General features: G+C 41.6%; 1 protein-coding gene across 1 annotated transcript in view; it reads left to right on the forward strand.

Moving 5' to 3' along the window:
• LOC137172973 (sodium channel protein type 3 subunit alpha-like) overlaps positions 1 to 25,769 on the forward strand; it is a 243,866-nt gene that overhangs the window by 87,206 nt on the left and 130,891 nt on the right. Inside the window, exons 8-9 of the mRNA XM_067577634.1 lie at positions 180 to 422; positions 8,514 to 8,577. Of these exons, the coding sequence (XP_067433735.1) occupies positions 180 to 422; positions 8,514 to 8,577 (307 nt within the window). The remainder of the gene's footprint in view (positions 1 to 179; positions 423 to 8,513; positions 8,578 to 25,769) is intronic.

Genomic DNA, 25,769 nt, shown 5'->3' on the forward strand with positions numbered 1-25,769 from the left:
ATTGGCTTAACTTTTTTTTTTCATGTAATCAATTAATTGTTTTGTGATGTATTAGTAGAATTATTTATTAAATTTAAAAAGATTCTTCTTGTAATGTGTCTAAATGAAGGTTCATTGCAGCACTAACGTTTATCCAAGCTAACACGGCCTACGTCTTTGCGTCCCCGGCCGTCCCGCAGGCCTGAAGACCATCGTTGGCGCTCTGATCCAGTCGGTGAAGAAGCTCGCCGACGTGATGATCCTCACCGTCTTCTGTCTGAGCGTCTTCGCTCTCATCGGCCTGCAGCTCTTCATGGGGAACCTGCGGCAGAAATGCGTCCGCAGCACGGCGCACTGCGTCAACGGCACCCTGCCGGCCAACACCACCTTCTACTGCAACAACAAGACCTGGGCCTCCCTGAAGGACTTCAACAACGACGAGGGTGAGAATCATGCTTTTAATGTTATAAGGTTATACTCTGACATGATGAGTTGGTATCGCTTCTGGTACTTTTTAAACCTGTGAAGTAGCTGGTTGACAGAATTTTGCTAATTTTGCTAATTTTAATTTGTATATTTTTCCAGGTGTTGACTTTAGTATGAAGAATTTTAGATATGAAGGTGTAATGGTTCAGCCAAAATATTGCTGCTTAAAAATTCATACTTTGTAACAGAATGAGATGTTAGACTTAGAAATTGAACTTAGGTTATTGGGTAATTTCCATGTCTGCATTGCTACTCAGAACCAAACCTGAACCAATCTTTCTGCTCAGACATAAAGTTGTTGCTCAGGATTTGTTGTTGACAGCACAGAGCCTGTGAGGAAGTGACAGACTGAACTCAGGGTTAAAAGGATCTTTGGATTAATTTGTTTGGGCGCTGTGATTTACGTGATATCTGTTGTTGCAAAGTAAAAAAAACAATAATTGTACTGTCTGATTTTAGATATTTTAGCAGGTTTAGTTTTGTTAGCAGACTGTGTTCAGGATGAAAATGTATCACAATTTCTTGCAGGTCTTTTTTTACTGTGTGATGCACACAACAAAAAATGGAAATGAACATATTGCTCGTCACCCAATCAGGAAACAATTGATCTATGCGTGTGAATGAGTGTTAAAGGCACAGACGCCACTGAACATCAACAAGAGTTTAAATTCTACAATTACCAACAAATTACAAATGAAAGCTAGTTTGACTGTTTCTGTCAAAGAAAGTTAAGTTGCCCTACAGTTACCTGTAGTTGTCATCAATATAAAAGTGACATTTCTAACATCAGAAACAGTCGATGCCGTGATAGTAACAATAGAAGAAAACAGGCTTCTAGTGTGTTCTGTATAGAGGAGTGTGTGTGTGTGTGTGTGTGTGTGTGTGTGTGTGTGTGTGTGTGTCATGCTGCAGTGGTGACTGGTGTTTCCTAAATGGACTGGACAATGTCATGTTGGCACCGTGGTTACAACTGACGTCAATAAAGACACATACACACACACATGCGCGTTGTCAGGGGTGTGATGTGTGTACAGGCGGTTCAGCTGGGCAGTTTAACTGGAACATAGTATATACAAGATGTGACACACACACACACACACACACACACAGAGGTCATGTTGGGTCAGTTGGTATATACACTATTTGACATGTCAGGCATGTTGACCAAGGAATATAATATATGTTATGTGGACATACTTCTGCACACACAGTACATGTAAGCACTTACGGTAAATGCAGCCCCCCCACACACACACACACTCACTCATAGAGGTCGAGGTCAGGGTTAAGGAAACACTTAACACTGCTGTCAGATGAAACCTGAGCTGCACGTTGTCTTTTTCTCTCTGTGTGACCAAAATACTGAAATAGCTGTGTGTTGCTTCACATTTTGGTTCTTGATCTGCATTTAATCATCCTTCTTTAATCATATTCTTTGAAAGAAGAAAAGGGGAAAGATGAGAAATGCCAGCTGGAGAGGGGGCGGTGTCTGTGTTTGATTGACAGCAGCTGGGGTGTGTGTATGTCTCTGTGTTTGGTTGACATTAGCTGGGGGATGTGTCGGTGTCTATATTTGATTGACAGCAGGTTGGGGATGTGTCAATATCTATACTATATTGACAGCAGGTGGGGGATGTGTCGGTGTCTCTGTTTGATTGACAGCAGGTGGGGGATGTGTTGGTGTCTATATTTGATTGACAGCAGGTTGGGGGTTTGTGTCTGTGTCTTTGTTTGATTGACAGCAGCTGGAGGATGTGTAGGTGTCTGTGTTTGATTGACAGCAGTTGGGGGATGTGCCGGTGTCTGTGTTTGATTGACAGCAGGTGGGGGATGTGTCAATATCTATACTATATTGAGAGCAGGTTGGAGGTTTGTGTCGGTGTCTCTGTTTGATTGACAGCAGCTGGAGAATGTCTGTGTTTGATTGACAACAGCTGGAGGATGTGTCGGTGTCTCTGTTTGATTAGCAGCAGCTGGAGGATGTGTCGGTGTCTGTTTGATTGACAGCAGGTTGGGGGATGTGTCAGTGTCTGTTTGATTGACAGCAGTTGGGGGATGTGTCAGTGTCTCTGTTTGATTGACAGCAGTTGGGGATGTGCCGGTGTCTGTGTTTGATTGACAGCAGTTGGGGATGTGTCAGTGTCTCTGTTTGATTGACAGCTGCTGGCAGGCTACCAGTGTTATACCGTATGAACGGAGACAAAGTGCCTGTGATAGAACGATGCGTTATCACTTTATTCAAGATTGAATTTGCTCATGGAAATAAGGACTCCAGCTACAATGGTATTTAATTGCAATAACGAGAGTGTCATCATGAAATCAAAGAATTTAAAATATAAATTTCTCCTTTGTGGTTTCAGATTTTTTTTCTCAAAGGAGAACACAAGACAAGTGATTTACAGAGTAGATATGTTGCTGTAGTTTTACTCTAAAATACCACAATGATCCAGTGTAGAAACATTTTTCCACCTGAAACTGATCGTGCATGCCTCGAGACATGGAAGTTTCCGCGTGCACCTGTCACTGTTATTATTCAAGAACACCATCACAATTTTAAAAAGAAGGTCAAACTATGGCTTATGGGAAACCTGGATGTTTGGTTTATTGGTAGTATGATGTATCCACTTCTGTGTCTTTGATAACGTCATCGTGTCTACCTTGACGTCATTTTGTAGTTGTGAGTGATTTAATGTCCTCATAATGTCACAAAAACAACAACAACTAAAAATGATGCAATGAAAAATAAATGAACAAAAAGTTGTGGATAAAATCTAGAAACCAGAAACAACAAAAACTCAAATTTATCAAGCAAAACTTTATTTTTTTTACTTCCACTACTGAGGTCAGCAGCAGCAGTAGCAGGTGGATTTATGTTCCAGAGATGCTGCCTTAAAAACACACACTGAGATAAACAGACTCCCTCATTATCCAAAAAACATGTGTAATTATTTAAAGTGACAACGTTTCGCTGTAGCACTCAGGAAAAATAGTGTCTGAATAAGAGAAGAAGAAGAGTAGAGCTGCTTTGACCACAGCAGTGTTTCTATTGAGCCTTTACTGCCGTGATAGAGTGAAACCTCCCAAAATAAAGGCATATTTGAGCCTACAGTAATGGGTTTTGTCTGGACATGCTGCCTGTCGCTAATGTACCTTCTATTTATTCGTTTCCAGTTTGCTTTGGCATACATCACATCAAACAAATGTCCCCCCGCAGGCTCCCGTATCGACCTCTAAAAGCTGCCGTGAAACCTGAGAGCCGTGCCGCGCTAAACCGCATCGGAGGCTCGGCTCGTCCCGTTCGGCTGATCTGAGCTCAAGCCCTCGGTGGGAGATCAATGGTGGGTGTTCTCCGTGGTCAACATTTCCCATCATGCCGTGTTTGCTCTGTCTGGTCAGAGTCGTCTGACAGCAGCAGTCGTTTCCCTGGCGAGTCTTGGTGGAGGGTTCAATAAATTAATATCAACAGACAACATGTACAATCCATTTCCCTCTTGGGGGAGCAGCAGACGGAGCTGATATTACCGGCCGACAACAGTTTTATACAGGAAGCAGAAACTGAATGTATCCTCCAATTAAATCAGTTTATCATCACAATGTTTACATGCAGACTGCAGCTCTGCTTAGCCTGCTGAAATTTGGTTCTATCTAAGTTCTCCTTTAAGTGTTTTTAAAGTTAGAAACAAAAATCTCAGTAAAATTACACCTTTCATACGTACATGTAAAGCTCAAAATGTTTGAAAGACTGAAGCATTAAAATACAGTACAGAAGGGTTTAATAGGAGTAAAATCTCACATAAGATTAAAAGAAACAAGTAAACTTTTAGTAAGATTCAATAAGTGCTGAGGTTACTTAAAAGCAAGATTAAAAAGGTGATTCTGAAGATGTTTCTCGAAGGAATTTACATAAGTTTCATGTCAGATATTTATGATATATGTGGGGTTGCTCCACAGTTTTGGTCCATAATTAGAAAACTCTGCTTTTCTCTGTGCTGTTGGTACATTTAATGCTTCAGTGTTCAATGATCTTCAATGAGAGACAGTCGACTAAACTAGTAAAACATTTTAAAATTCAAAAAAGAGACAGGAAGCCAGTGTAAAGATGCTAATAATAATAAAACTTGTTTCGCTGCGTTTTGCATAAACTGAAGTCAGATTTTTATTGGTGAGTTAAAAGACGATTGTACGAATCAATTCTTTACATCAGGAAGAGAAAGATGTGACTTTTGCAGTATGTCTCAGGTGGTAAACTGTTGTCTTAATGATGACGTCAGTGTGTTTACTACAGTTTGCATCCTTGTCTATGATGACACTCAGGCTTTTTGTCTCAGATTGTTTTTGCGAGTCCACCTGGACTTTTGTCTCCTTTAGAATCAGCAGCATTCTGTAATAATTAAATAATTGGGAGGAGGGAAGAGATTTTGATGTATAAATACTCAAAATATATATTTCAAAAGCTGTGAAAAGCTTTGGGAAAAAGGCTTGTACGTGTGCTTTATGTCCAAGTTTGAGAATGAACTTTCTTACCTCTCAAATATACAGATTCAGCTCTAATAACAGCTGTAGAGAGGTATAATAATTTCATCTTTACCTGATTTATAAAGTCGTCCAGTCGATGAAACTGTCATGCGAGCCGCCGTTAAAGCTTTCCTGTGTAAGCTGTAAATAAAGGAAGCTCAACAGTCACGGTACGAAAGCCAATAAACCAGATAACGCCTACATTTTAATTTAATTTGTGCCGTTACATTAGTTCCATTGAAGTTCAGGAGTCATTTTCATTCTATTGTTGGCTTTATCCACCTTCTCCTCAGTATGAGCCCTTTAATGGATGAAATTAAAGGCGTTTTTGACAATAAACGAATCATTGATTAATATCTTCTTGTCACATTAACGGTGTCCCAGTGTATCTTGTTCTTACCTCGTGTAAATTTATCACTTCGGTGTCCTTCCTGCAGGTGAGGATGCTGGAGGGGAGGATGGGAGGAGTATTTAGTCTTGTCAGAGTAATTTGCTGTTCTCCAGTTTGAAAAGAAATGAAATTAAGGCCACTCTATCGATATCCTGTAGAGACAATGTTCCAAGTTTCTGCAGCTCCGTAAAATCTTCTCAGATGGGGGGTCGCTTAGAAAAAAAAAACCCTTTATTGAATGTCAGTCCGCGGGCTAATGTGCATTCATGTTGTGTGTGTGTGTGTGTTGGGGGGGGGGGGGGGGAAACCTGAGTGATGAACTTCAGGTAATGACTTAAAGTAAACTGTTCCTATCTGCTTTGTCTGGGGAGAAAATGCCTCAGCGCTGCGTAACAAAAGCACTCCAGACTCGAGAAGTTTTTGTCGGCGAGACGGGATGAAGCGAAGCAGTCTCTCTCCCAGATGCACTCGATAAACAAATGAATTGCTGCGCTCCCTAAAAAGCTTAAGTGCCTTTGGTGCAGCGGCGGTCAGATGCGGTCAGAGCCGAACAGAAGCACCACACAACCTGTTTTATTTGTCAGAAGGGGGGGAAACTTTGTAGGTGTTTTGCTACCACGATAAAGGACAGAAGAAGAAGTGTTGTGTTCTTTGTGTGACTTTGAAATGTTGAAATAAGAACATTTAATGTCCATTTTATTGGTTTTCTGTTGCAATGCTGTGTAATCGCTCATAATGACTGGAGTTAAATGCATGTGGTCAGAATTATGTGTTGAATTAAAGATGAGTATCCTGACTTGTTGTTCCCGTAAGGCAAATGGATGAAAATGTCAAGCCAGCATTTAAGGTCACTGTTTCTGTGAAAAGCGTGTGATACAGAGATCACCCGTCTGTTATGTAAGTCACAGAGGAAAAGCTTTGCACAATAAAATAATGAAAACATTTCTGATGTTGTTCATCACGCTGATGTTTGCAATATCTGAGTTTTAGTTTTAGGCTGTGAGCTTCTGTCACAACATTTACTATGTACAGTATCAGACTCAAAACTTACTTAAAGGGGACGTATCAGGCTTTTTGTGATTTTCTGTTATTAATATCCTGTTATGATGTCAGATGTTAAACATGTTCAAAGCCTGCAAGTCAAAAATCAGGGCTCCAACCTGCTCTGTTTGTTTGTAAAGGTACCTCTATTCCATCGAACTGATGTCAGATTGTTCATGTAAACCCACATATGGTCGTCTGTTCTGTAGTATTTGTTGCTAAGGTGGTTGCTAAGGGTTTTCAATGTGTTTTTCTCATCGTCCACTCTCATATTTCGGATCAGACTCATGCAGCCATGAAGCCTACAGATGTACTGAAGTTTATATTTTGAGTAAAGTAGGAGAAAAAGAATTGTTTACGTAGCCTCCGGAGCCGGAGGAAGCTTCCTGAAAGCTGACCAATCAGAACAGAGTGGGCTCATCAGGAGGCGGGCCTTAAAGAGACAGGAGCTAAAACGGCCTGTTTCAGACAGAGGCTGAACTGAGGGGCTGCATAAAGGACCAGTAGAAGATAAATAAGGAGATTTTAACTGGAAATCATGCAAAGATATTCCAGTAGAGCCCCAGAATATAAATATAGAGCTGGAAACGTGCATGATACGTCCTTTTTAGCTGCAGACAAGTATAAAGCTTGATGAAAGGTCGCTCAGAACTAGTTCTTAGTGTCAAACCACGTCGAAAATCAAATGTGTTCATAGTTGTTAATAACGGTGTCACTCAAGTGAAAGCCGACTGTGACAGAGAGGGGAGGGGCACGGAGGAGATATGATGTCATATAAATTCGGGGATACTGATGTATATTTGAAGACAGTCAGCCATATTGTTGCACTCTGTTCACATGAAAAAGGAGCCTGACTTCTTTCTTCTTCATGTCCAATCACTGCATGAAGTGTGTGTGAATGTCAGGAAGCAGCCCCCCACTTATCTGGCATTGGAGAGTTGCGGGGGTGGAGGGGGGGGGGTGTACGGGGGGTTAATGGGCTTTTCCAGCATCCAACAAGCATGTCTGAGGGACTATACAGCCACTTAAAAAACTTACAGAGAGCCAGGAGCACTCTGACATTTATGCAGTGCAGACTTTGTGAGAAACATGTAAATTTACTTGAGTGAATCCACAGATTTCTGCCATGCTGCAGGAAAAAAATGGATTTGGGTTTGAAATATTGCTGCTAATGCTAGTAGCTAGCTGGCTAGCTAGCTATACTTTAGCTGGTGAGTTTTCTCTGCAACTTGTTTTGTTTTATTCTGTTGTTCTATTTCCACCAGGAACCCCAATTTTTCATAAAGTCTTGTTTGATTCTTCAAAGTAAAATGTCTATAAGTGAAGTATTTAATTATATACAGTAACGCTTTTCAAATCCAGGGTTACAAAGTGCTTCAGAAGTGCAAATGAAAGCGTACAAAGTAGTTTGGATCCTTCAGCAGAACACTGAAACCTGCCCGACCAGTCCTACTCTGTGGAGCGCTGCTGGTTGAATACATTTATTACCATCCTCAGGAATAAATACAGTTTCCTCAAACCACAGCAAAAGTTAAAGAGGCTCTTGTTTTTCTTCCCGCAGACGTGCATTAAAAGCTTTTGAACTTGCTGCTCCTGAGTGTGTTTTGGGGCGGAGGAGGAGTGCGTGAAGTAGAGCCGATGTGATGATGTTAAAGTGTATTAATGTACTTGGAAATGGCTTGTTGTCAGATTGAAGTGTTGAATAAATGCTCAGCAAGCCGCTGCTCCTCTAATGGTTTTTTGGTTTTATGGCCTCCTGCTCAGACGGCGTCTAAGCGGCCAAAACACAAGAGTTTGATGAGTTTATTGATCCTGCTGGAACAGACTCGGAGCTGAGCACAAAAACATACACTGACATGTAAGAAAAGGTTCTGCTTCACCGCTCCAAACATCTCTAAAAACATTTTCCCTTATTTGGTGTTGCGATGATGATGGTGGAGGAATTTTTAAGTAAATTTCTGCCGGATCGGTAGTCGTTTGACGTCCAGTTTGAGGTCACAACGTCTGATGAATCACCTCAATCAGGCAGAATGAGTGAAAACACCTGTGTGGATGAATCCCAAACTGGAATCTAAAGTGTTTTCTTTTTTTTTTCTTCCAGATAACTTCTACAAGGTGGAGGGAGCCAAGGATGCCTTAATCTGTGGGAACAGCAGCGACGCAGGGTGAGTCAACTCTCTGTTTTACAGAACAGGAAAGGATTCTGGGGGAAACCGGTGGAGGTGGAGGTGGATGTGTTTAAGCTGAACCGGCCTCGTGGTTCAGGTTGGAGTTTGTTGGATGATTCAAAGGATTTTAGAGACGGCTGATGAATTGTTTTTGTGCTTATGAGCTGTTTTGTCAGGAAATCAGAGGACAGGAGAACATGACTGAGGTCGTTTCTGGTATTAAAAAGTTTCAAAAGCGACTCTGAAGGCTATGAAACTTGTTTTTGTTGTTTTCGTGCTTATTGTAAGACATTTTATAGACTAAACAAGGAGTTGACAGTACCATGAACCAGCAGAATGCACCAAAACAGGTATGAAAAATAGTTTTTATTCTTAAATTTGTGGGTAAAAATGAAGGATTTTTTCACTTGAGTCCAAAATTTAACTCTTATCAGTTTGATAAATACAGGCCCTGATGTCATGAAGCCCATTAGAGTCAGTTTGCAGTCTCAACCACCACCAAACTAAACCTTTCCTCAGGGTTTTTTAACACTACCATCACCCATCAGCCTGGAATAAAAACCCCCAGTTATCCCAGCGCTTACAGTAAGCCTGGGGTTAATAAATACAAGTGTGAATACACCAGTGAAAATACATTTCCATGAGCTCTCTCTCTCTCTGTGTATCCCGAGGTGAAGATTATCGCTAAGGGTGAAGAAACACAAGCGTGAAAAGCTTTTGCTTTGTCAGAGAGGAAGAGGCCAAAACATCACTGTCTCTTTGGTTTCCTGTCACTCATCCAGTATGGCGGCTTGTCCCTCATAACCTTTAATAACCACCAACAACATCCAGGCTTCTGTTTCGTCTCAGAGAAGCACGCGAGTGGAGCGTTTTTTTTTTCCAAACAGTTTGGAGCTGTTAGAAAGAGTAAACAGAATAAAGTTGGAAACAGATTGGGCTTCGTTTGGGAGACGGAGATCAAATAAACAGCAGGTTGAGTGTTTAGTTGTGCAAATATTTTTCTCAGAGGTAGAGCTGCTGCGGAGGCAGTGATGGCTTTATTGGTTGACCTTAGTCTGAGCAGGTGAAGACAAAACACCAAAGCTTTTTTTTGTCTGAATGATGATCTGATCGGTTAAAAAAGCAGTAAGAGAGGAGCTGCTGGCTGCCAGTATGATGACTGTAATGGTCAGGAATGAATGAAGAAACACATGACTGTTGTGTTGTTATTTTTACCTGAACTGCTTGTCATTCATGTTTATTAAACTTAACGAGTTAGCATTTAAATCTTCATGTGTTCGACCAGGTGATGTGTCTACAGGAGGCAGGTGATGAGCTGCTACTCCTCCTTCTATATAGCGAGGTGCTACAGGATGTTTCCCAGCAACAATTCAACTTTTACAATATCATAAGTTTCAGATTTTATTATTTTCTTAAATTATCTTAATTATTTATTCTGATTAAAATGCAAGAAATCGTGGAGTTTGATTAATTAATTCATAAACTAGCAAGTTATTCCTGACAGCTAACTTTGCTAACTTTCACTTCCAGACTGTGGAGGACGAACAGAAGCTGAAAACCTGCGTCATAATTCATTTCAGACTCGTGTTTAGAAACTGAATAACTTCCACATTCATGCAGACGACCTTCATCTGTCAGACGGAGGCGACTGACTGTTATCAACCCAAATTTCACACAATAATATCAGTTTTCTAGTCATGTTGAGTACGACTCAAACTGTGATTCCTCTGTGTCTGGAGGAGCTTTGACAAGTGTGATGTAAAAAAAAAACCCCGATGACATCATAGTGATGTCATCAGGTGGGTCTTCTGAAATACTCTATTGAGTTGCATCCTGGGAAATGTAGGATCTATCCACTCTTATACACATATTTTCCTTGTGTTGAAAACCTGCGGACATACAGGCTAAAAGTTCAGTTTTATTTCCACAAAACTGTTTTTTTTTTTTCATAAAAACTGCTCATGCATAAAGATGGTATTTCTGAGTATCACAACCTGGCTAAGATATGTAGTGATCCAGATAAAGTCCTGTAAATAAAGTGAGTGAAATGTTTCGTCTTGTCGGAGCGTCGTGCTGCTGCTGCTGTGTGAGCGTGTTTCATGGTGTGTTTGAATCTTTCCGCTGGTATCAAGTGTCCAGTATCTGTGCTGATTGTCCACACTGAGAGCAGGACGCTGACAGACTCTGAGTGACACAGCTGCACAGCATGGATGTTTGAAGAGAACTGGATACAGCGTCGGAAGCGGGGCCCCGTTCATTCCTATGAAAGTTGCTCAGTGGCGCATGAAGCCAAAAAAGTTCAACGAGGTATAAAATTACCCGGATCTTCCGGGATCATTGGGCCCATAGAGCGAGCGCACTAGCGCACTAGCGACTTTCACCAGCTGAGTTGGCTACTTCCGGTTTAGCCCTCCAGTTAACTTGAATGGGGATAAAACAATTCAATTGTGCGGCTCTTTTAGACTTTCGAAATGTGATCGGACTGAACGGATCAATTCCTGATGGTGAGATGAGTCATTTCTTGGGGTTTGTGATGCTCAAAATTTTTTTTTAAGGAACTCTCTTTCGCAGTGTAAGTCTATGGGCCCAATAGTGTCATGTGACGTTGTAATTACACGGTTTGACCACTGTGTCAAATTGGCTTCACAGCCCGGCGCTGTTCCTGGGGTTTTGCTACACAGAGGTGAAGTCCCTCCCCTTCCTCTGGACCACCACGGGACCTTATTTCAGAAAAAATATGTACGATAATCAACGGCAAGAGACAAATAATTTTTTGACCCTCTTTGAATTGTGCTGTGAATTATATATATGATGTTAATGATAATTTTGCAAGTAAAGAAGGTAAAACTGCTGAAGTAGAAGGCTGTGAAAATACATAATTAGAAAGACTTCACACCCAAAAGTCGTGTAAGTGACGTCATAACTTCCTCTCTCCACGAGCTACCTAGAGCTAATGAAGCTAACGTTAACACGATGTCCGTGTGTTTTTGTACCAGCATGTCGTCACATGAGCACGAACAGGTCTTACTCGTTCTTTTGCTTCTCGGCTAACGAAAGGACGAGGAGTCGCTGGATAAAACACATCAGGTGAGATACGAGGTGAAACGTGCCACAGTGACGGCCATGATGTGAGCATTTTCACCCAAAACTAGATGCTACTTTACTATTTTTACACTTAAGTTTTTTAAAACAGGGAACTTTGTGTAGTGATATAAATTAACAAACATCATTTTTTCTGAAATAAGGTCCCGTCGGGGGACAACAGAAGTCATCCAGCTCAAAAGTAGCGGCGCCTTCAGGACCTGAGTTAGCCTGAAGCTAGCTGACCACGCCATGTGAAACCTATCTAAAGATGCAGTCACATGGCTAGCAGGCTAACGGAGAGCAAAGTCAGGACGCTAACTGACACGTAGCTCCGTGAAGAAAACAAAGGCTACAGGCAGGGAGAGTCAGGAGAGAGGAAGAGGACGACGGAGACGGAGGAAGGAAGGTTCAGGAGAGGTGAAGCAGAAAGGAGGTCAGGGCGAAAGAGGAAAAAAGAAGAGAGGATACAGATAGAGAGAGAGAGAGAGGAAGATAAATGAGAGAGGAGATGGACAGAGGGGTATTAGAAGAGACAGGAGGGAGAGCAGGAGGGAAAAAGAAAAACAGAAGGACGGGAAGATGGATCAAGGGCATTAGAAGAGGAAAATAATGGGATGTGAACAGATAGGAATGGAGAGAAAAATAAGAAAATAGTGGAAACAAAAATGCAATGTGACTGAAAACAGGACAGAGACGTAAAGCATTGATTGGATAGAGGGAATAAAAGAAAAGGAAAAAGAGGGATTAAAGGCTAGAAAGAGCTTCTCCTCCTCTTTCTATCTCTTTAATTTCCTTTATTCCCTCTATCTAAAGTAAATTAAAAGACAGAGGAACAAAGAGACAAAGTGAGTAAAAGAAACAAAGGTACGAGCTGGAAGAATGGATGATGAGGAGAGGAAAAAGAAAGATAGAAATAATGGGGGGTTAAAAGGAGTTAATGATGATGTAAGAGGCAGAGTAAATGAGGAGCAAAAGATAAGGACAGAAATTAAGGATAACAGAGCAAGAGAGAGGAGATAGGACAAAAAAAAAACAGTAGGATAGGAAGTTGTGAAAAGATGGAGGTGGACGTTGAAAAGAGAGCGACTGACAGGGATGAAGGTGAAGAAGACAAGAGGCTGAAAAAAGACGTGTAGAAGAAGAAGAGCTGTGAGGTCGGAGGCAGCAGACAGAAGAGTTCAGTTCAACCTGAGCAGTGTCTTCATGGTGGAGCTAAAACCATCCTCTAATTTCTTCAAAAACTTTAAAGGGGACATATTCTACTTTTTGTGATTTTCTGTCATTTTTATACTGTTATGATGTCGGATGTTAATAACTTGAGGTGAACGTATGTATGTTCCCTGGAAGTCAAAAGTCAGGGCTTCAGCCTGCTCTGAACGCTCCGTTTGCCTCTTCTTCCTCCTCGTTATGATGTCAGATTGTTCGCACATGCCCAGAAACAGCCGTCTGTTCTGTAGTCTTTGTTACTGTAGTCATATTTCAGATCTGATTCAGCTCGAACATGTTGTTGTTGTTGTTGAACAAGTTGACATTTGGAGTAAAGAACAATAAAAAGAAGTGAAATCCTGCTACTGCAGTTTGTTTACGTAGCCTCCTGAAGTTGACCAATCAGAACAGAGAAGGCGGGCCTTAAAGAGACAGGAGCTAACACGTCCTGTTTCAGACAGAGGCTGAACTGAGCTGAAGGATGAAAATGGACGCACGTACTGCTTGTGTCCATTTTCATTCATCAACCCTCCACAAAAACAATAGTTCAGGGTCCGTTTCTGTCAGATCTTCAGTGCGGATCAGGTCTTAGTGACGTGGACGTGTGCCATGCTGGTTTTGAGATTTGTGGAGGATTTCCTGTCGCTCTGCAGAGAAACAAAGTGAGTCAACAGTGTCGAGAGTTTTCAGCCGAGAGAGAGAGAGACAGAGAGAGAGAGAGAGAGAGAGAAAGAGAGAGAGAGAGAGAAGCTGCTGGAGGACCAGAGAGAGAAAGATGAGAGCGAGCAGTGATGACAGTGATGTTGATCACAGTGTTGTTTGCTTCCTGTGCTGAAGCTGCTCTGCTCACGCATGATGCTGATTTGCCCGGCCTGAGGGCAAAGGTCACTGAGCTAACCCACTCTGACATACACACTGACATACAGAGACTCATAGAACCAGCTGCAGCAGACAGAATCACTGGCACTTTACTAGCCAAGTGTAGTTTGATACGGGAGCAATAGGTTCAAGGTAAAAGCAGCAAACTGTTGTTGTTTATATCGCGTTGTGTTGAAGGATCATCTCACTGAGCTGCAGATGTAGCTTCACAAGCACAAAATCAGACTAAATCGCCGTGTTTCTCTTCATTATTCAATGTGACTTTGACTTTGGGGTTTGTTATTTCGCCTCAACCAACCAGATGTCATTCTTGCTCATCGCCATTTTTTCGAGACCATTTTTCAGTCTCTGGCACACGAAGATGACATCGCCTACAGATAAGGCTTCAACAAGAGCATCTAGGGGAGTAGATCAAAGATGTCTGTCAGTTTTTTTGTTGTTTTTTTTTTTTTTTGCCTGGTAACATAAAAAGTCTGGATGTCAGTTAAACTGCTGTGGAAATGTGCCAGTAGAGGTCGCTAGTAGCAACAAAACATCCAGCTGAAACAAGGACTGTGTCGCACCAGCTGATCGTAAATCCATCACTAAGTCTGTCAGTTCTTAACTAGTTTCAAACTAGTGAAGTCAGGTTGCATTTTTATCTAGTAAACACTTCAGTGATGTGTAAATCGGTCGCTAGGAAACATCTGTAGCGCCGTTACTGTTAGCATCACGAGCTGTAACATAATGTCCAAAAATAACAGTTTTAGCGGCTAAAAGGTAAAATAAATTGGACTGATAATCATTTATGAGTTCAGGTGTGACTTTGTTTTATTTCTTTCTCTATACCAGGAGAAATATGTGGAGAAGGAAATATCACATTATGCTGTTGTATGTTGTTATTTGGTCATTTAGTTATTATTGGTTTTGTAATTTGAGTTTTTTTTCTGTAAAATGTAAAATGTCAGTTCAGACATGTCGACTATATTCTATATGACCTTTTTTACTCTTCAATCGAAACAGCTCAGATATTAGCAAGATACAACTGGTTTTAATATATATCGATGCATAAATCTTAACTTAGCTAACACTAGGGCTGGGCGATATGACCAAAACCTCATATCCCAATATAGGTCATTTTAATTCAATGAATCAATAGTTAGTCGTGCTCCCGTCCCATATGAACACCGGTCCAGTTGAAGTCGCCTGTGTTTCACTTCTGACAGACAGTGTGACTGAACCAAGCGTCAACCTCCGGGGCTGTAAAATGAAGCCAAAAAGTGCAGTTCCTTGAACGACCACTTGAGGCTCCAAAAGCGAGTCAATCCCCATAGACCCCCATGTTAAAATGTCCAACTTTACAGCAGAAATAAACATGTTTACAGCCTGGTACAAACAACGGTTTTGGTCTCTGTAGCTAATTTCCTCTTTCATGACAACTGTACGGGGGGGGAATTTTTTTATAACTCACCCATTTAAATTTTATTAAGCTGTAAAGTTCTGCATAATGAAGGACATTGGACTGTACAGTAAGGAGGAAGCTAAAACAAATCGATGGCTGAAGAGCAATGCAGTGGTAATATAACATCAAAATCAGACACTGTGCACCCGTAGAGTGAAGTACGGTGGTTATTCTGCTGTTTCTGCTGGTCGTCAATCACCTGATCAATACCTGAGAGTCAAAACACTGAAATCATCACCGTGACAGACAAACCTTTCCGTTATGAAAATGATCTGAACTCTTTAAACACTGAGACAGAATCTGTGTGTGTGTGTGTGTGTGTGTGTCTGACAGCGGCGGAGCGCTCACTCCAGGTATATTCCTGCATTTCGCTGCATCATGGCGTCGGCGGCCTCAGGAGACGGCGTGTTGGCGTGGCTGGCTAAGCAGTCTGGCAGCATCTGCTCCGCTGCGCCGTGACTGCATCTGCCCGTGTGAGGCTGGGAACGCCGCTAGCCCGAGGGGGCGGGGTTAAAGTGCAAACAAATGTCTGAGATGGAAGCGTAGAAAGTGATGCTGAGGATGATGAGTGTTTCTGCACAGGTTCATTTGATTTATCAGCTGACATGAAGTGTTTAAAGGTTTCAGATATAAAGGCAGGTTTGAAAGGTTATAATTAAACTCATTTACATGAATAATCTAAGAAAAAGGTTCAGGAGGCTGAAAGAAAGACTTCAGACAGTCTTCTTCTTCTTGTTGTGTGACAGGATGTAATGATGTGATATTACACACAACACGTGCAGACGTATATAATGTCATTTACATATAATATGATAAAAGTCTCGATCTGCGTTCTTGTCTGTACTCAGACTCACATATCAAGTCTACGTTTAACATGTCAGCAAATGAGAAAATTAATAAACAAATCAATAAATAAATAAATTAGGCGACAAGAGAGGAAGATCAGTATAATTCTACGCTGTATGTCTGTGTATTATCATGCAACAAAATACTACTTAAAATTACACTACTACTACTAGTACTATTAGTACTACTAGTACTACTACTACTACTAGTACTACTTATGACTTGGCCCAAGTGGGTACAACAAAGAGGAAATGCACCATGTTGAAGAGTTAACAAAAGATAATCTATTAAATCAAATTAAACAAATTAACTTAATATTTATAATAAGGGGTGTGGATGTCAGTGTAATCAGTAGTGTAATGTGCATGAGAGGAAGATGTGTGTGTGTGTGTGTGTGTGTGTGTGTGTGTGGGTGTTGTACAGCGGTGCATGAAAGCAAAAAACAAATAGCTAAAGCAACATAACCAAATCAAAAAGGCGCCTGTGGGGAAGAGAGAGAGAGAGAGACAGAGAGAGAAAGAGAGAGAGAGAGAGAGAGGGAGAGAGCTGCAGCCAGGCTGAAATAACCTGGAAACACACAGGAGCCTTCAGGTGCTCCAGGTTACCCCAACGATCCACCATGATAACAATAATAATAATAACAATAACAACAACAACAATAATAATAATAATAATAATGTAAAGTAAGACATTTATTACAGTATTCCAGCAGAGGACATGAGCTTTTATTGCATCACCAAATGTAGTTTTTAAGTTTTGTAGACAAGATGATCTGTTCAGGTTTTGAATGTGTGTTTGTGTGTTTTGAAGATTTGATCGTTAGCTATCAAGCTAAGTCCTGAAACAATTTGTTGGTTTAAAAATCTTTGTGTGAACAAGATGAATATGTTTTGCCTGCAGGATAATAACTTCTGTGAACAAGACGATCTAATATCTTGTGTGCACAAATTAATTAAAAAAAATATCTTTGGAGGCTTCGAGGGCTCCGTAGAAATCTAATATTTGTTGTCAGATTCCTTCATGTTTTTATTGAACAGTTGGAGTTGTGGCTTCTTTTATGTACAGATGGCACGAAAATATAACATAGTGTATATGAATGAAAGCAGAGGCTGTGTGGTGTTTGAACATAACAGGTGTGCTGAAGTTTAATCAGCAGATCCCAGCTGAGCAGGTGAATCCAGTGTTTGAAGACTTCTGGGTTTAGTTTATATTATTGAAGAACATTTTTGTCTCTCATTTGTTAATTTCTTCTTAATGACCATTAAAACAATAGAAACCGTACAAGAAGGAGCGTTTCACAGGAACACTTATAACAAGGTTTTATTACAGTTCTTTTCTTAATCTATCAAAATACAGACTCATAGATAAAGTTATGTCTGTTTTCAGTTCTCATGTCCAACTGACCCCCACATGACACGTCTCACCCTCTCACCCTGTCTCCAACCAATTTTAATTTCTACATTTTCCTCTTTACAATTAAAATGCTGAACTTCCTTTAACCTTCAGCTGATGAGTCTGCTGATGTTTCAGTACGAGACAGGATCAATTCATCATGATCCATGTAAAATAGTAACACTCATACACAGTGTAATCATTCAGTGTATCATTTTTATAACATCAGGTCTGACTGACTGGTGGGGAGTCACAAGTATTTAATAAACCTCTGTGGGGTCATTAGTGTTAGTTTGAACTTGGCATTCTGGGTACTGAGAGAGGCGTTTGGTGTTGGTATTGTAGGTCATGCTGATGTTGTGTGTTGTTGTTGTCACATCCTGCCTGGACTTTGTTTGGTTTTTGGACTTTTTGTGTTCTTTTGGGTTACCGGTGGATTATAGTGTAGTGTGTTTTTTGGTTTCCTGGTTTCCCTGTGTTTCCTCCCCTCACCAGCCAATCGGCTCCGTCCGTTCACTCCCTTCTCCTGAGTTCTCCACCCGTCTCCCCACCTGCACCTCATCTTCTCGTTAGTTCAGTTACTATTTAAGTCCTGGTTTTTTTGTTCAGTCTTTGTCGGATCATTTGTTTTGTGTGTTAGTTCTATTCTTGAAGGAGGTTTTCGTCAACTCTGCGTTCGGGTCCGCCCCTGCTTCCCCGTACCTGACAGCTGTTTGTATGAACTTTAACTGATGTGCTTCATTCGTTGGATTAGTTTGTTTATGAGTCTTGTAGTTTTCCACCATTTTTAAATCCCCTCCATCTCAGAGTCAGAATGCTTTCATGATGTTCTGCAGATAAATATATTTCAGTTCAAACCTGAAACTAAATGAATAAACTGGTAAACCTGCTGAGTAGAAAATCACTGATTGGATGAGTTTCACTCAGTCTTTAGTGAGTGGAGCCAATCACGACCAGGTCCAGCTGTAAAGCCTTTAATTAGTCTGAAACTGCCTGGACAAAAAAAAAGTGTTGAAAATGCAAGATGTTAAATAATCTTAACAGTGTCAGTAAATATTTTGCCATGTGTGAAAAGAGGGGAAATGTGAGCAGCAAAAAAGATGTGACCTATAAAATATGTGCGTGCAGTCATATCGCCACGTGACCCGTCATCGCCGCAGCCCCCCCCCCGTCAGTATTCTGCTGACATGCCTGCAACATGCCAACCACACGCCAAGCACGCAACAACGATGTGGAATGACAGCCGGCCCGACGGGCTGCCTCATTAAGGATGCTAATTAGCGGACCGTCGTTAGGGGCTCTTGTTACAGGGAGCTCGTTGGCATGCGGCATGTGACCCGTGAGGTCACTGGGGGAGGAAGTGGTTTTTGTGCTGGGAGGAAGTGACACGAGGCAGTTAGGGAGCCGGAGGGACCCAGAGGGCAGCAGACTGACTCTCCTGGTCCTGCTGCTGAGAGGAAGACTGATTCACCAGGACAGCATCCAACCAGTCCCACATGGTTTATTTATCCTCCTTTAATGTGATTTAGGAGTTCGTACCTGTCATTTAAACATTTTATTACATTTGAGACTCAAATTAATGAGTTTATTCCAGTCACAGAAATATTTAAGCCAATAGTTTCCATTTTAAAAAATAAACAGCACCAAAAAATGTTTTTGAAGACGTTTCCAAAATCCTCAAAGACTTTTCTGTCCTTTTAAGATGCTCCCTCATGTATACAGTAAAGTAGGATTTTAGGTGGATCTCTGTTACAGTACTTGAGCCAGAGAGAAAGGAGAAGCACCTTAAAAAACCTGGAGGAGTCTTCTGGGATTTGGGAAACTTTATTTTGACAAAATTAGTTAGAGGAAACAGACTGAAATGTGACGTCTGGGCTGTTAACTTCTCCGAGGATTCTTTATCCTTTTTCCCAGACGTCCTTCTCTCCATTCCTGTCCTTCAGCTCTTCCTGGGGGTCCCAAGTCGCTCCCGGGCCAGATGGGATTTATAATACCTACAATGTGTTGTGGGTCTCATCCGGAAAGCCTCCACAGGGAGGCGTCCAGGAGGCGTCCTGATCAGATGCCTGAACCGCCTGAACTGGCTGCTTTTGAACATGAAGGAGCTGCAATCTGCTCTGAGCTCCTCACCCTGTTTCTCAGCCTGAGCTTCAGCTTCCCCGCCATGCAAACTTATTTTGGCTGCTTGAAATCTGTGATCTCATTGTTTTGGTCGTTACCCAAAGCTTAAGAACCAGTGAGGGTTGAAACCTGGATCGTCTGTTAGCTTGGAGGTTTTCCTCAGCCTCCTCTTCACCCCCTTCCAGGTACTGAAGAGATGAAAAAGTGTATATTCAAACTTTATTTGCTCTGTGTTTCATTGTGGTTACATAAATACCTGTAAAACCTGCAGAGATAGACCCATGTAGTGTCCTCACACAAATTTCATGTCCTGCTGAAAGGTCTTGATGGAGGAGAGGTTATCTCGGGTTCTGGTGGTCTACTTTTAATTAAAAATCAGTGTGTCAGCACAGACCGTGTCAAGTTCAAGGTAATTACAGCAACAACAGCCAATAAACACTGAATGTATCCGAGATTTAGCAGAAACATCAATGCTGATGTTTGTTGCCAACAACTGGCTCAGTGTAGCAGGTAGGACTGACTCTGTGTCGGTCAGGCTGTCATTTTATTCTAAGTAACTAAATCTTAGAATAAAACTAAATAAAGTTCATCATTAAAGAAATAATGTTTTGTTTTACCATAAGTTAGCTGTTGCCTGGTTGGGCAGATAGGTCTGCTGATCCGATGGTTCTGTCTCTGAGTTGTCTCCATCTCAGTACTGTGGCTACTAAACACACTTTTCTGTTATTTATATCCTGTTCTGATGGTCAAGTTCCAAAACTTGAGGTGAACGTATGTAGAAATGCTGCCTGCAAGTCAAAAGTCAGGGCCTCAACCTGCTCTGAACGCTTCATTTGTGATGGTTTTTCTACTTTGTCGACGAGCTGACGTCGACTTGTCGCACATGCTCATAAACAGCCATCTGCTCTATAGCCTCGGTTGTTGTGGTTTTGGTTTTTCCGTGTTTTGTTCACGTTGTCTCATATTTCAGATGTGATTCAGCTCCAACATGTACAGATGGATTTGAGAAGTTGACATTTGGAGTAAAGAAGGAGAAAAAGAAGTGAAATCCTGCTACTATAGTTTGTTTACGTAGCCTCCAGAGCCGGAGGAAGCTTCCTGAAAGCTGACCAATCAGAACAGAGTGGGCTCATCAGGAGGCGGGGCCTTAAAGAGACAGGAGCTAAAACGGCCTGTTTCAGACAGAGGCTGAACTGAGGGGCTGCATAAAGGACCAGTAGAAGATAAATAAGGAGTTTTTAACTGGAAATCATGCAAAGATATTCCAGTAGAGCCCCAGAATATAAATATAGAGCTGAATGTGTGTCCTTTAAGTAAAACTAAAATTCAGTTTCAACACTGTTAGATTCTGACTTGCAGACTCTTGTGTTTTCATCGCTAACAAGCTAATTTTCAGGCTTCCGCCAAACTCAAATCCCTTTTCAACCTCTGGCTCACATACCTGCCGTTTTCAATGATAAATTCCAACAATGGCAAGAAACTGTTTTTCCCATTAACGCCGGAAAAACAACTCAAACCTTTATCTGCCCCGTAATGTGACAAGAAAATACAAGACCAAATTCAAAAGGTGGAGCTATGGCTTTAATCATCATTGACCCAGCTTCCTCTCGGAGAGACTCTGCTGTCATCAGAGCAGTTAGAGAGAAATATGGCTTGACCCGACTCTGAGTAAATAGCTGCCGAGGGGGTTGATTTTCCTGGAATACACTGCGTCATATAGCTGATATTCATCATTCCATTAGCCTAGCATTCACTGCTGGTGGTAGCATGTCGATGTCAATTTTATTTGTATAGAGCAATATCACAAATCACAAATTCGCCTCAGGGGGCTTTACAGTCTGTACAGCAATCCGACACCCTCCGTCCTTAGACCCTCGATTAGAATAAGGGAAAAACTCCCTAAAAAAAAATGGAAAAACCTCAGAAAGAGCAACAGAGGATGGACAGACATGCAAACAGACAAATTAGTGTAGCATTCAGTTCTGCTTGTACTGATGCATTTCCTACTCTGTGTGTGTTTGTGTTCGCAAGCCTGGTTTCCTCTGCTGCTGGTAGCCGCCATGTTGGTGCACCTCCAACTGAGACTGTGTATGTGTGTGTGTGATTTTAAGTGTGTGTGTGTGTGTGTGTGCGTGTGCCATAAAGCTCTCAGCAACCCCCTCCTCTGTTATAAATGGTTAAAACATTATGTTAAAAGCTGCACTGATCAATAACTCAACTCCAATATTGAAAACATTTTTCAAAATGGGGGTTGATTTTGTGAGTGCACATGTGTGTGTTCGTCGCTCCGTCTGAGTATGTGTGTGTGTGTGTGTGTGTGTGTGTGTGTGTGTGTACTGGGTGTATTTAGTTTGAGTTATGAGCTCTCCTGGAGGCTGTGAATGTGACATCTGTCCAGTGTTCAGCCAAAGACACAAAAGAGGCTTCCACCACCTAAATGCTGGTCCACAGGGAGATAAGTGTGTGTGTGTGTGTGTGTGTGTGTGTGTGTGTGTGTGTGTTGATAACAGGCAGGTCTAAAGCACTTACAGTCCTCTTGTTTTTTCCTCAGCACTAAAGCACTGAAGGAAAAGGAGCTTTAGTGATATCCCAGCAGGAAAGTTTCATCTTTGCCAACATATACATAGATGTTTTACTTTTACTGCTACAGTAAACTGGTTTAGTTTAGCACATGCTCAGTAGCGTCTGCCTTACACAGAACTACTCTCCTGGGACTGAAAACATGATGCTGTTATTAGTCTTTGGAGCCGTTTCTAAACAAACTAACGTGACCAAACTCTTCATGATGAAGGAACATGTCACTCAGAGCAGCGATGTGACTCACTGATGTGTTTTTAATAGTTTCTGAACAACAACGGAGGAATAAGATATATCAAGCTTTGAAACACACACAATACTTGTTAAACTGAAATTATAGTTTCTGCGTCTGCGAGTCCATGAGGGTTTGCGTGATGTAAATTTCGTCATCAGAGGGTGTGCACGTAGGCCAAGCCCCCAGGAACAGCACCAGGCTGTGAAGCCAATTTGACATAGCGGTAATTACAACGTCACGTGATGCTATTGGGCCCAAAAAGACTTTTTTGCATAGACTTACATTGTGAAAGAGACGTCCATAAATCAGCGGATACATTTTTTTGAGCATCACAACCCCCGCGACATGACTCGTCTCACTGTCAGAATTTGAGTCATTCAGTCCGATCACTTTACGAAAGCCTAAAAGAGCCGCACGATTGAATTGTTTCATCCCCATTTAAGTTAGGCGGAGGGCTAAACTGGAAGTAGCTGGCTGGTTAGGGTTAGGGTTGGGGGGTTAGGGTTAGGGTAGGGTTAGGGGTTAGGGTTAGGGTTAGGGTTGGGGGTTAGGGTTAGGGTTAGGGTTAGGGTTGGGGGGTTAGGGTTAGGGTTAGGGTTAGGGTTGGGGGGTTAGGGTTACCCCTACAACATTCTTCCGTCCTGGTTTATTGACAAACAACAGTAGCTTGATGAGACTTTAATAGCAATTCAATTGGACTTCTTCTTGTTTTACCACTGCAGCTGCTTTTACTTGTACTACTACTTCCACTGCTGCCAGTACTACTTTCCAAAGCCAGGAAAGACACAAAACATTTTTCAGTTTGTGTTTTTCTATAAAACTTTACATTTCTGTGCTTCTTGAGGGACATGAGCCGAGTCTTGTTAATTATTTGGTGACAGAAAGGCAGAGGAGGATGAATAAGCTGGATCAAATTAAAACTCATCCACCAGCTAACACGCAGTTATAGGATCAACCCACACTGGGAAGATAAAATGAACTTTATTGATCCCTCAGGGTACAATTAGGTCATGTCACCAGTAGAAACACAGAGGTGTAGGCTGAAGAACAAGGAGGGCTGGTATTAAGGAACATCAATTAAAATACAATACCAAGGAAATATGATCTGCTGCTCGACACACACACACACAGTTTCTGAAGACTTTCTTTCAAGTAGCATCTTTTCTTCTAATAAATGGCCGACAGCACGACGTCTAAACACAAAGGACACCTGCGCTGTACACAAATAAACTCTCAGTAAACAGCTTTATGTGAACAAACCGACTGGAGGGGAAAACCACATCAGAGCCGACACTCTGACCTTCTCTTCCTGCCTACGTCCAACTCCCTCAGACAGGATTATGTCGACCATCTTGATCATGACCCCCGTGCATGTCATCCGTGTTGACGGACGCACTGAATCATGGGTAACAAAAGGACAAATTAGGAAAGGAGAGAACGAGGCGGCACTGCTCTGGAATTCAGGAAGAAGAAATCTGATTTACTGCCTGATTTTGAATATTTAGATGCTTTAATTCAGAAATTTAAAACCATAAGAGGCATCAAATCTGTATTGACTCAAGTTATATATTTCCTCGTTTTTCACTGGTGGTATCCAGATGTGCAGATAATTTTGCTTTTATCTTATGACTTTTTTGAATTATTTCAGATTTCTGCCTCCAGTCTAATACAATGACAGCGGATGGAAGTTTATTTTTGCTGCTGAAGCTTTGAAAAAAATGACATTTCAATCAGTAGAGACTAACTGAAAGTGATTTTACAATACTGGTGAAAAAGATAAAGAGATATTTTAAGTGACTGCAGCGATTAGACCCCATTGTAAAGTTATTTTTTTTCAGGGTCTAATAATATCATAAGGCCACTTTGACTCAAAGAAGATGAAGAGATGAAGATGAAAGAAGTGAATCAGGTGTTCAGGTTAGATGTGTCAGTCCGGAGCAGACCTGTGGAAAAACTACCCAGCATGCATAGAGTACTCTTTAAAGTGCTGATTACATTTGAAGATGAAAAAAAAAGAATAAATAAGTGAGAGTAAGCAAAATCTTCCTGACTGATGCGATCACACTGTTGATCAGCTGTCGTTATCCAGATACCAGGTGTAAATGGGGCCGAAAGGCGTTTTCAAACCTAGAGCAAGAACCTGAAGAAGATCCTTTGGGCAAAATTCAATGTTCTTCATCGTGTTAGTCCAGGTTGGACTATTCTCCGGTTGGTTACCAGCTACTGATGATTTCACTCATCCACACAAGGCTCCGGGAGCTGAGACCGCCTTGTAGTCGGGTAGCATCGAGGTCAGATCGTGTTCCCGCCGCAAACAAACCGCTCAAGATTTTGTTTGGGACCAGGAAGAGGCCACCAGGAAGGGGGTTTCAGACCTTTTTAGTGCAGTTGAATTGGACTCCTTGTGTTTCGGTTTAGGGTTAACGGCTCCTGTAGCCAGATGTGCTTTGCATGCTGGGATAGCAGCTACCTGGAGAGTGAATCATAGTCCGATCTGAGTGTGAAAAAAACGAACCAAGAAGAAAACATCAAGTTTATCAGCTGATCCACTGATTCAGACCAGAACAAACAAACTGTAGGTTTGAAAATGAGCTGATCCCTCGATCACGCCGTCTTTTAACCACCTGGAACTAAAAGATAAATAAATGCTCTGTGAGGTGACGTCTGTCCAGAGTACCGAGTGAAGGAGAATAATTTCCATCTTTGGATGGAAACATGACTACAGTCTGTTTTTATTTCTCTCTCTCTCTTTCTTTCTGTTTGTTTGTCTCTCCAGTCGTCACCATGCTCAGTCAGGCATGAGACCATATCGATCAAATCACACACACACACACACACACACACACACACACACACACACACACACACAGAGCAGTGTCCATCTGCTCCCACGTGTCAACAGTGTCAACTCATTCTGTGTCAATAAAGCTACTTGTCGATAAATATTCATTTCTTTGAGACCACTTCCTCCTTCGTCTCCGGGGTCAACTCTTGTCTTGTTTAATCTTTCATGCTGACTCCATAATTTACCTCAGTATCACCTCACCTGCAGCCGCACTGTTTACTCACACTTTAACACACACAACAAGGACAACAAGCATCTCTGGAGGTGACATCCGTCAGGCTTTTAAATTGCATTCATTTTGTTTTTTAATTGTTTATAAAACGTTATTCCAGTGATAATAATTAACATCCGGCAGGTGGATTGTTGAGTGTAACCAGGACAAACTGCTGGATGGCAACGTCCAGATTAAATGATCTTAACTATTGGATGGATCGGACTTTTCTTCTAGCGCCACTATGAAGTTGACATTTGTAGTTTTAAATGAAATGTCTCAACAACTGTCGGATGGATTGTCTCAACTTCAGGCTGAACTGTAATAACCTTGTTCACCTTCTGAAATTTCA

The sequence above is a fragment of the Thunnus thynnus genome, chromosome 21, assembly GCF_963924715.1.
Source record: "Thunnus thynnus chromosome 21, fThuThy2.1, whole genome shotgun sequence".
In the NCBI taxonomy this organism is placed as follows: Eukaryota; Metazoa; Chordata; class Actinopteri; order Scombriformes; family Scombridae; genus Thunnus; species Thunnus thynnus.